Source organism: Solanum tuberosum, unplaced genomic scaffold, assembly GCF_000226075.1.
Source record: "Solanum tuberosum cultivar DM 1-3 516 R44 unplaced genomic scaffold, SolTub_3.0 scf00135, whole genome shotgun sequence".
Classification (NCBI taxonomy): Eukaryota; Viridiplantae; Streptophyta; class Magnoliopsida; order Solanales; family Solanaceae; genus Solanum; species Solanum tuberosum.
Window position 1 is genome coordinate 995,460 of NW_006239059.1, and position 11,322 is coordinate 1,006,781.

Here is an 11,322-nt window from a genome sequence, read left to right on the forward strand (position 1 = left end):
TGAGCTAGTTTTTAATGTATTCGAGCTACATATTATGTATCCGAGCTAGTTTTTAATGTATTCAATCTACATATTAATGTATCCGAGACAGTATTTAATGTATCCGAGTTTCAATTATTGTATCCGATTTTGTTTATTTTTAAGCGATTAATGTAATTAGAAACTTATTAGAGATAGATTGTAATTTCATATTAAAACTATGAGATTTATGTAATTTAATCTTTAAATAATGGCCGAACTCTAAAATATCAGGTCAAAAAGTGGCCAGCCCATGCTATTTTGAATTCCCAAAGCCCATTAACACTTTCTTTCTCCACTCTCCACAGTGACCAGCCGGAGACTCGAAACCATGGCGCGGAAGAAGGCGCAAGGGGATACCAAACCGTCGGCGAAGAAGCCGAACCAGAACCGTCTGAGCAGCGCCGAGCGCTCGGCACTCTTTGCACGTAGAGAATCTGCAAAGGTTTTGCGAACTATTCTACAAGGAGACGCCCGGCGCCAAGCCGTTGGGTCCATCAAGTCGCTGGTGTATAGTCCCTCTGTCAGGAACAAAAGAGCTACTTATGCTTTGGTTTGTCAAACTCTCAAATGTAAGTTCACTCACAGAGTAATAGTACCCATTTTCTAAATACTTGTTAGAGCGCATTTAGAAAATCCTGTTTTCTTATAGTATTTGACTAGATATTGAGTTCAAGAGAATAATAAAGTTCTTCGACCGGCAAGTAATCGGGATGAAGCAAAACTTGAAAGTTCTTCCAACTTGAAAAATATCATCTTTTATGTTTATATCTCAAAATGTGGGATACAATCTAGGGAGCTAAAAGAAGAGTGAATACTGTAAATAATTAGGCAATTCTTTTACCAAATTTCCAGCTGCTAAGTGCAAGTGAATACATTTTCTGCTGACTAAAATTGCTTGTCTGCTTGCTTGGTCAACTGCATTTTGGGAAATCATCCCATCTTTATAGAGGGAGCTCGGGTGCTTTTGCTAGGCAGAAGTGATCATGGGATTATTTAACTTCTACAGGCATTAACCTGAAATGTTTCTGTGTAACTTCTCAAGTATTGTGGAGAAAATTGTTTGCTCTGGAATCTGGACACCATTGGAAAATGGGATGCACTTATCTTTGCTGCTTAAGATTGATTTTATTTTTATGGAAATAAAGGAATAGTAGGGTAGTCTTCGTGATCAGAAGTATCTATTCGTCCTTCTCACTTTTAGTTGTTTGGAAATTGTAAGAAGCATGATTCATAGCTTGTTTCTAGGAGGTTTACTATAGTAATTGTTTTCATTTTTTTTCTTTGTGATCTTATCAAAAAATCACAACTAGTACATGTACTTCAGTGGCGCAGAGTAGTCCTATGAATTTTGAAATCTCAAGGACTTTACCATAACATATCAGACGCTATTTACCTTTTAAATAGCTGAAGCTGAAGTGTCAAAATGAGCTATTAAAAGCTTAAGTCGATGGAGTAATGCGAAGCAAAGAGTTTTCAATTTATGAGTGAAGACATGTGCTTCATAGAAGTGTGCCTTTGACACAATGACACACAAAGTGATCCCAACAATAAACAGTCAGTTTTTCTGAATCTCAACTTTGAGAAGTTGGATTTTTATCATTATTATTCCATCCATTCCAGTTTATGTGACACTATTTCTCTATTAGTTTGTTCCAAAAAGATTGGCACATTTATATATTTGAAAACAATTAATGTTACACTTTTCATTTTACCCTTACTGTTAACATTATTCTAAAAGAAATTGCCCTTAATGTGAAGCATTTATACCCACACAAAAGTGATGATTAAGTCCAAAAGTTTTGGAAGCTTTATAGCCACACAAATATTATGACTTGTTTAGGACTACAAGTTTCAAAAGTCTTCATTTCTTTTTTAAACTCTCTGCTGATTCAAACGATTTCACATAATCAAGAATAGAGGGAATATTGCTTATCCAATACTGAAAATTGTTGTGTTTATTGCATTTGAATGTTTTAGTACTACATTTATACATGTTTGATATTTTTTAACTTAGTAATTTTCTCTCTTCACTTCAAGGAAGAGTGCACTTCACTTATTGATTTTCACTTCAAGCCCCACAAATTTTGTCCCTTTTTCTTTTAAAAGCACTGATATTAACTCAGTGACTCAAATCATGCTATCTCCATATGTACGGAAAAGGTCCATCCCTTGGCTTCATAATTGCAAATGTTCTGGATTCTTCCTTGTTGCAGATCTTCCCGTTATCAAGGATGTCTTTCACACTGCCAATGTGCTGAGTAGCAAGTGGAAGGTTAGAAATATTTTCAACTTCTGAGTTTTCATTGATTGTTAGATCTTGGCACTTTTACTTCTCTCATTGCACGGTATGGGGGCTTAACTGTGAGACATGAGAAATTCTTGTTATCTGCCCAAAAGGTAGGGGTAATGTCTCGTTACATCCTACCCTCCCCAGACCCCACTTGTGGGATTACACTTTGCGTGTTGTTGTTGTTATACTTGAAGATCTTCCTCTTTTTCGTTCTCTCTTTCCGAGTACTATTCTGAATAACCCGTGTCCGACACTGCACCTGTTCCTCTTTTGTATATCTTCAGTTACTTTTTTTAAAATAATAATAATTATGTTTCATCATTTTATGCTTGATTAAATAAGATAAAGTTATTGACAGATGGCAGGCCATCTCTGAATATCAAGTAGACATAGGTTATCCAAAGTATATAGCTTTCTGATGCCTTTCTGGGAAGAGCTTAAGTTGCATAAATTTTTCAAATAACTAACAATTTTATCTGTGTGACATAAATAGTCAATTATATTAGTTTCTTAGTGATCAATGCCATTTTCAACTTTATCTTGGGAAAACCTCTGAACTTTTTGTCCATGTCAAAATAAATCTTGTTTCTTGCGTGCTGCTTATTGATATTTCACAATCCCAAGAAACAACAGTTTTAATGTGATATGAACTAACAAGTAAATTATGGCGTTTGCGCTTCAAATAATCCAGTGTACCAGGCTAGCAGCTCAACTCAATATTTCAAAAGCATAGAAGAGTTCTTATTATTCTTTACTTTCCTTTTTAACTGTAGGCTCAGTTAAATGTTTCTTCTGCCAACCACCTAGGTAAGCTAATTTCTCCTTACCCATATTTCACTTGCTTTCCTGAAGTACTATGTTCTTAACATAACCCGTTAACCCTGTTTACATCAACTATTTTACATGTTGGATAGACATCTTTGGTGTGTAATAGTTTGGATTTGTCTGCCAATAGTAATTAATGAATTATTGCATTATGAAACATCCATATAAAAAGCAGCAATCGGGAAATCTGATATTTTGTTATGGAACCTTGCCAGAAATGTTAGTAACATAGAGCAATACATTATGGTGATCTATAGAATGGACTGGACTTAATCAAGATACAAACTTCTGGAATCTTTTGACTGGAATTTTAATTCTCTTTGATTTAATTGTGCACTAATTTGCTGCTAATGTCGTTGCAGAGGCAAGAAGAATTAATGTATATAATCTTGTATGACATCCTTTTTGGCCAGGTATTTGTCAATATACATCCCCAGTGGGTTTCATTGCTTTGGGCTCTTGCTTATGGAAATGGTTTAATCTTATACAGGAGGCTTTGTTAGCTGGTGATGCAGAAAAGTTTCTACTGCAGAAAAAAAATGTGTTGCAGGCAGCTCTTGCCAAGCTTTTAGTTCGAAAGAAAGTAAAACATGTCTCAGATTTGATGACTTCTTATAAGATTTCTGGTACGTGGTTCAACTCCTAGTCTGTTGATGGTGGTTATCTCTATGGGTTAAACAATGGGACATACATAGTTCAAACTTGTCAACAGACTATTTAAATATAATTGAACTGAGAAGATCCTTTCTTTATCAAAAATAGATGGAAAAGTGTCTATATTCTAAGCTGTGTTGGATTACACTTGGTGTATTTATTATATGGAGCAGAAAAAGCAGTCTCAGATGTGTCACTGGAATCTTGTTTTTTATATCATTGCAGACCTTCCGAAACCCCGTTATGCTCGTGTAAATACTCTGAAGATGGACGTAGAGTCTGCCCTGGTTGAATTTAAGAAACAGTATGAGGTATGATATAATCCTTAGATGCAGCAGTTATTTTGCATCGCCTGAATAATATGAAGTAACTTTAGTGTCATTTGACTCGGTAGAGTATAGGTGGAAGATGTATCAGAGATAATTCCTTGTGTCAAAACATCCTAAGCCAAAATCTGATCCCGACGATCATCTTTGCTGTACTTAATCTTTGCAGTACTTCCTCTAATGAATTGTTTGCCTGACTAGTTTATAGATTTTTTATCCAGTTTTCACGATAGTTGTATTAGAGGTATGATAGTCCTAGGGTGGACATAGATGTTTTGTTTAGAAGATTGAGATGAAATACGAAATTTAACAAATTGAGGTCCTAAAATTAAGAAATTTCCTTTCAGAAGAAAATGAGGAGGGGGGTGGGAGTGGTTCCAGCTGTTCTAGAATTTGAAGAGTGGCTTCTCAATTGATAATTGATGTATTGACCTCACTTAGGGGGATGGAGGTAGAAGGCATACTTAAAGATACTAGTAAACTACGGAGATTGATATACTTTAAAGTATGTAGTACCACAGATTTTTCATGTTTGTCAATTCAATGATATCATTATTGCTGTATTCGTGTCCTTATTTGATAGAAGAATTATTGTGAATCAATTCTGCATTGAAGAAACAATCAAATATTTATTGATCAAATCATTCTCCATGGCCTGATAGATCTTTTGAAGAACCGATTAATCGGGCAAGAATAAAGATAGAATCCGGTTTTACTTTTTATTGGTGCTGTATTCTCGTTATTATAAAGTTTATTTATGTTTATTTTTCGGTCATTAAATAGGTTTGTCAGGATGCAATGGTTCCTGACCTGTTGATTTTCCCCCCAAGGACTGACCTGCATGATCATCCTTTGGTAAAAAGTGGAAGTGTCTTTCTGCAGGTGCAGAATTCTCTTTCTTAGAATGGAATTTTGATGTGAATACAATAAGGAGTTTCTTGTTATGCAATCATTTCCCCTCTTTTGGGTTCTATCTAGCTTTCATTGACATGCTACTAATGTCCCTGGTTCCACTAGGGTAAGGCAAGTTCGATGGTTGCAGTTGCTCTTGGGCCTAAACCCAGATGGGAGGTAATTGCATGGAAAAAGAGTAGTTAGGTTCTCTAGATTGTCATTTTCCACTTGGTTGTTGTTCATGGTTGTTTATTCTTCTGTGAAGGTCATCGATGCATGTGCGGCACCAGGGAACAAAACTGTTCATCTAGCTGCTCTTATGAAGGGAAATGGAAAGATAATAGCTTGTGAACTTAATAAAGAAAGGGTTAAACGTCTGAAGGACACTGTTGAACTGGCCGGAGCGACTAGTATCCTTTTAAGTTTTAATAGCTTTCTGGTATCCTATCCACCTTCTCACATAAGATTGCTTCAGAGGAAATTTAACCATCACTTTTCTTTTGGATCGACATATACCTAAAGTGTATTGGATCCCCTTAAACTATGTGCTTAGGTCCTTGTTTTTGTTTAAATTATCCCATCTCTAAGTAATTCTAGTAATCTCGCAATTGTTCACTCAAACTGGATGGAGTTATTAGTTTCTATATGGCGTTAGACTTTTAATACCATAAACACCTCTTTGCATTAGGTGCCTGAAGTTTTATTTTGAGGAAATATGGCTTTTGGAACTGCAGATATCTTTAGTTGTTTCAATTCCCTATTTCAAGTAATCCTAAAACCAGTTAGTTATATGATAATGTCTATTTGGTTTTTGTTTCATTGTTGCTATAATATGCCTCGATAACTTAACTTATCCGAAGATGTGGAAGTCAAGCATGAGGACTTCTTAAACTTGAGTCCTGAGGATCCAGCGTACTCGAAGGTAAACATACAAGACATTTTTTGGGGAATGAGGCGTTGGTTGTCAGATATTATCAACTTATTAAGTGAAATCTATTACTTTCTGTCCAGTTAATCAATCTGCTTAACTTGCAGCACTGGAATAAAGTAATCGGTTGACCTATTTCATAAACATGATTGATAGGGAAAAAATAATTTGTTGTAAAACTTGTTAGTTTTATGTGCATGATCCATTTTTTGTATCGAATGATTCTCTGATACAATAGATAGCAGACTGGAGAAGAGGACAATCTCTCTCCTCAACTATGAGTTGGTAACACTTTGATTGAACATGACAAAGCCTTTGATTCTTCGTTGTCAATTTGTTGAAGAAACACTTATATATAGGCATATGATTTTAGTGTATCCAGAACAAGCATAAAAAAGAGACAAAATCCTTCCTGTTTCTGGACAGTGTAAAAAACAGAAAAAGGATATCAGTCAGTGCTGGTACAACCATGAAGATAGATATTTGATCTGGGGTAATGCTGGGTTACACTCTAATTAGTTTTCCTGAATGGTGACGATTTTACAAAAAATAAGTAGCCAGTTCACATTTTCAGCAAGCATGGTTCCAACTTTGTAACCCTCTGTTTTCTGTTTGGATTTTTTAATGGAATTCCTTTATTTAACACATTAACTGGCCACCAGGTTCAAGCAATTCTGTTAGATCCATCATGTTCAGGATCTGGGACCGTTGTTGATAGATTAGATCACCTGCTCCCCTCATATACAGCAGGTGACTTTGCCCTTTGTGTATTCATTTCCGTATCTTTTGTGTAACCAACCCTTTGCTTTTCTCGTTTTAAACTAATTTCTGAAAAAACTTTGCAGAGTCTGACGTAAATAGACTAGAAAAGCTCGCTGCTTTTCAGAGAAAGGCTTTGGAACATGCATTATCTTGTGAGATTTATAACATTGTTTCTGATTTGTTTTTGTTTTTTTGCCACAAATGGCAAATTCATGTATGTTTGTGCATGCAACTGATCAATTTACCCTCTCATCTTGATGTAGTTCCAGCTGTTGAGAGAATTGTTTACAGCACATGTTCTATTAACCAAGTTGAGAATGAAGATGTCATCAAATCTGTTCTGCCTCTTGCTTCTTCTTATGGTTTTGAACTGACAACAATCTTTCCCCAATGGCCTCGCCGAGGTCATCCAATTTTTGATGGATGTAAGTGATCATATCTCATAAGCTTTCTTTATGGGTGCTTACCTGACCCTAGTACTTAGAATCAAACTGCCTTCCAAAAGTTGGTCAAACTAGACAAATAAAGAAAGAGCACAGTGGAATGAAAGAATATTTTGTTCTTACAGTTTTCAAGTGCTCTTAAGCATTCTCAGGCATCATATATTTTCGTGTTCAATTGCTAATAGTCTAAGCTAGATCTGGTTGGCTAAATGAAACTGTTGCAATTATATTCTTTTAGAAGTAAAGTGTCATTTATCTTCAAAGGGCCAACATGTCATTAGACAGAAGATTAAACTGCAAGCTATACCACCTTCAATAGTGTATAGTATTTGCATTATACTGAAGGCTGTAGGAAAACATGTATGTATGAGCTCTGTAAATATATACAGTACCATCCTGAAGAACAGTAGCTCAGTGCTGTTCTGATACATTCTGATCCTTCCTGCCTGATGCTCGTCTGGTTTTTATCAGTTGAAATTCTTCAGTTGCATGTGTATGATTATTTTTTTTAAATTTTTGCGCAGCTCAACATGTGCTGAGAACCGATCTCATAGAGGACCAGGAGGGGTTCTTTATTGCTTTATTTGTCAGGAAGGGTGTGAGCCCTCCAGGCAAGCACATCAGAGATGTTGGAAACACATTACGAGCTGTTCAACGAAGAAAAAAGAGAAAGATAAATTCTTTCTTCCTCCTCAGAACTTTGGGTTTGTTGTTGTAATCCTAGTTTTACTTGTATCAATCAGGCAATCCGTAAATGATAGCATCCTAGAGAAAATTGCCAGAATTTGTCTCCAGGTGAGAATGTAGTTTTGGTCGAAGTTTTGTTTTATTCATTTCAGGTTTCTGATCGTCTATTAAACACAACAGTTATATAGCAAAAACTTTCTGGCATTTGATGCTTACATCAACTTGTATTTCTCTTCTGCTCTTTCCTTTTCAAAAAAATAATCAAACTTTAATTATTTCGCCATGACAAAAAAAAAATTGTATTTATTTATAAAAGAATAATATTTTAAATTATAGCATAATTAAATTTATTGATTGCCTGCTTTTACAGAGGTAAAATGTGTGGTTCAATAATATTATACAACTAGGTAATTTGCCCGCGCGAAGCGCGGTCATAAATAATAATTGCATTGAACTTGCAAATAATCCTTTACTAATATTCATACATTAAAAATAATGGAAAAAATAGGTTCTTAAAAAAATATTAGCAATATTCCAACATGAATTTGATTATGTCATTAACACATAACTCAAGAACCTCTAATGAATGAATTATTCAGGAAATAATAAATCATTGGTCCTTTAATCAACATTAAAAGGAAAATAAGAATATATATACAAAGGCACTTCGTAAGAAAAGGAACACATTTAAGTTGCGTAGGTTATACAATTGTGATATATGCCTCGGGGAAAAAAGTCAAAAATTTATTAACAGATTCAAAAAAGAAATTATGCTTGAACATTAAAACAATTATAACTTTTGAACATGCATAATAAATTTCTTCAATTGATAAGTGAGAAACTTCATATCTATGTAAAAATAGATAATATGTAAGCTTATATATAGTAGTTTTAAGTTATAGAATATCAAAACATGAATTCTTGGAATTTAGTACAATAATTATTTTTTGCACAATGAATATTCCTACTATATGTGTATATGTTCAATATGAATGGAGACAATAACTTTGCAGAAACATAAACAACATAGTTTAGAACATGTACTAAAAAACAACAACTAATATTATAAGCATAAATTAATGACTGTAAAAAAAAAAATCAGGATATGTAAAAATAGAATGAAATAGAAGGAAAAAATCGAGTTCACTGAATGAACAATGTCCCATTAAGAAAATTATTTCACTCTAATACCAGAGGTTTAAAGAATTAGATCCTCTCAGGATGGAACGATTTTATTCACCAACGTATTGATGCAAAAACAATGGTTTCAGTAAACCACTCAATAGGAGTAAAGTACACGAATATTTATTAAAAATAGAACTTTCTTGTATTTTGATGTTATAGTATTTTTATACAAATTTGTTTTTAAGAGTAGAAGTTATTCAATGATAGTTTACCATTTGTTTTATTAAAAGAAAAGACAAAATTACAAATCATAACACTATTTTCTCCTAGTTTACATAATTTCATTTTACAGATTCATTAATTTGTTTTTGAAATTTTACAATGGTTAGTTTATTTTTATCATCTATATGCATGGTTACATGGTGTCTCTAATTAGAGAGTCAAATAAATATTTTTCTCAATTTTCTTCTTTGCAAATTTCGTTAGTATAACACTATCAATTACTTTCAAAATATTAAATATTTTAAAAAAATATATATATAACTAATGTGGTTATCAAGAGCAAATGTTTCATAATCATATGATATACCAATAAATAATATGTAGTCATTATGTGTTTTAAAATTAAAATGTAAGCTTCCAAAATCCAAATTTCATATGTAATATAGTTATGATAGTGTTTTGGAATTGAAGTTGTGCACAAACAAAACATTAAGGATACTTGAAAAGGATGAAAGAGAAGTAAGAGATAATGGGTAAAAAGTTCAAAAAAATACTTTGGTGTGAGAGAATAATCATCATTGTGTATCATATAATTGTAATTAATTGCTAGTTTTAATTCTATTATTTGACTTTCTATTTTTTTTTACTTCCTATTAATATTAACATTATTATGAAAACAACAAAAAATCATATAAATTTTTAGGCTTGATCTCTTGGAGAAGAAAAGATTTCTTTGGAAAATATTCTAAATAAAATGTATTCTGTAAAAAGTTATTTGTGAATCTGCAGTAGTTGGATTTACATAGTCTGTACTAACAAATACTTACAACAATAACTTTATAGAAACATAAACAACAATGACTATAGAAAAACATACATGGATCTGTAACAATAGAATGAAATAGAAAGGAAAAATCGAGCCCACTGAATGCACAATGTCTCCTTAAGAAAATCATTCCCCTCTAGTATCCGAGGTTTAAAGAAATAGATACTCTCAGGATGAAACAATTTTATTCACCAGTGTAATGATACAACAACAATAGTGTCAGTGAGCCACTCAACAGGAGCAAAGTATACAAATATTTAATTGAACAGAAGAAGAAGAAGTTCAGAATCAAATATTTAATTGTGTAGAAAAAGAAGTTCAAAATTTTTGTTGTTTTAAAATGAAAGGAAACCCCTCTATTTATAGACAAAAAATGGTAGTGTGAACAAATGCTTATTGTGTCTTACCGAAAAGGTCACAACTCTTTGGAAAAGTCACAGTTCTTCGGAAAGGTCACAACCTTTCATAAAAGTAGCAACTCTTCATAAAAATCACAACTTTTCATAAAAGTCACAACTTTTCGATAAAAGTCACAACTTTTCATGAAAGAAGAAGGCTAATTTTAGAAATAAATAAATTAAAAGGGAATGATTGTTTGTGGTGGCGTCATGTAGGCGGGACTAAGGTTCTCTTTTATATATATATATATATATATATGATATATAATATGAGGATTTATACTCGGAAAAAATATGCTACGTAGATACTCCATCTCAATTATGTGAGACTTATCACTAATTGAAATTCATATTAATATTAGTTAATAGTATTTCAAATTAGGCATAATACATAAATTGGACCTTAAACTTGGCATCGAATTTTAAGTATGACCTCTAACTTTCAAAGTGCACAAGTAGGCACTTCAACTATCCAATTCTTAAACAAAAAAACACGCGAATCCAACCTGGCATAACGCGTGATTGAGACGCAATTCAGGCGCGTCAAGGATATTTTTCGAGGCCCACAACAGTAAAAAAAAAAAGCGAAAATGACAATTTTACCCTTAATGAACCCCTTTTAAATATATCTTTATTTTTTTCAAATCAAAATCCCATTTTTCTTATTCTTCTTCCTAATTCTAGTACTCAAGCTTTTTTTTCTCTTTTTGTGCACAATTTCTGGTCGTTTTTTTATGTAATGACTTCTAATTTTTTTTGTCATTGTGTAAAAAGAGCAAATTGGGAAAAGAAAATACGACCCTACCCTTTTGTATTTTAATTTCTTTTTTTTTTTTAATTATAAAATACGTGTAATTTTTTTAAAAAACAAACTTAAGTTTTTTTTTGGGGCATGGGGGGCTGGTAGGGGGGGAAGGGGGG

General features: G+C 33.2%; 1 protein-coding gene across 1 annotated transcript; it reads left to right on the top strand.

Moving 5' to 3' along the window:
* The first annotated feature begins 256 nt into the window (after positions 1-256).
* On the top strand, positions 257-8,045 carry LOC102602613 (probable 28S rRNA (cytosine-C(5))-methyltransferase). Its single transcript, XM_006351544.2, has 13 exons — positions 257-590; positions 2,235-2,293; positions 3,499-3,549; positions 3,627-3,762; positions 4,016-4,101; positions 4,900-4,998; positions 5,134-5,187; positions 5,276-5,420; positions 5,871-5,932; positions 6,601-6,688; positions 6,784-6,852; positions 6,964-7,125; positions 7,668-8,045. The coding sequence occupies exons 1-13, from the start codon at positions 350-352 to the stop codon at positions 7,859-7,861; spliced, it is 1,446 nt and encodes a 481-aa protein (XP_006351606.1). The 5' UTR covers positions 257-349; the 3' UTR covers positions 7,862-8,045.
* The last annotated feature ends 3,277 nt before the right edge of the window (positions 8,046-11,322 follow it).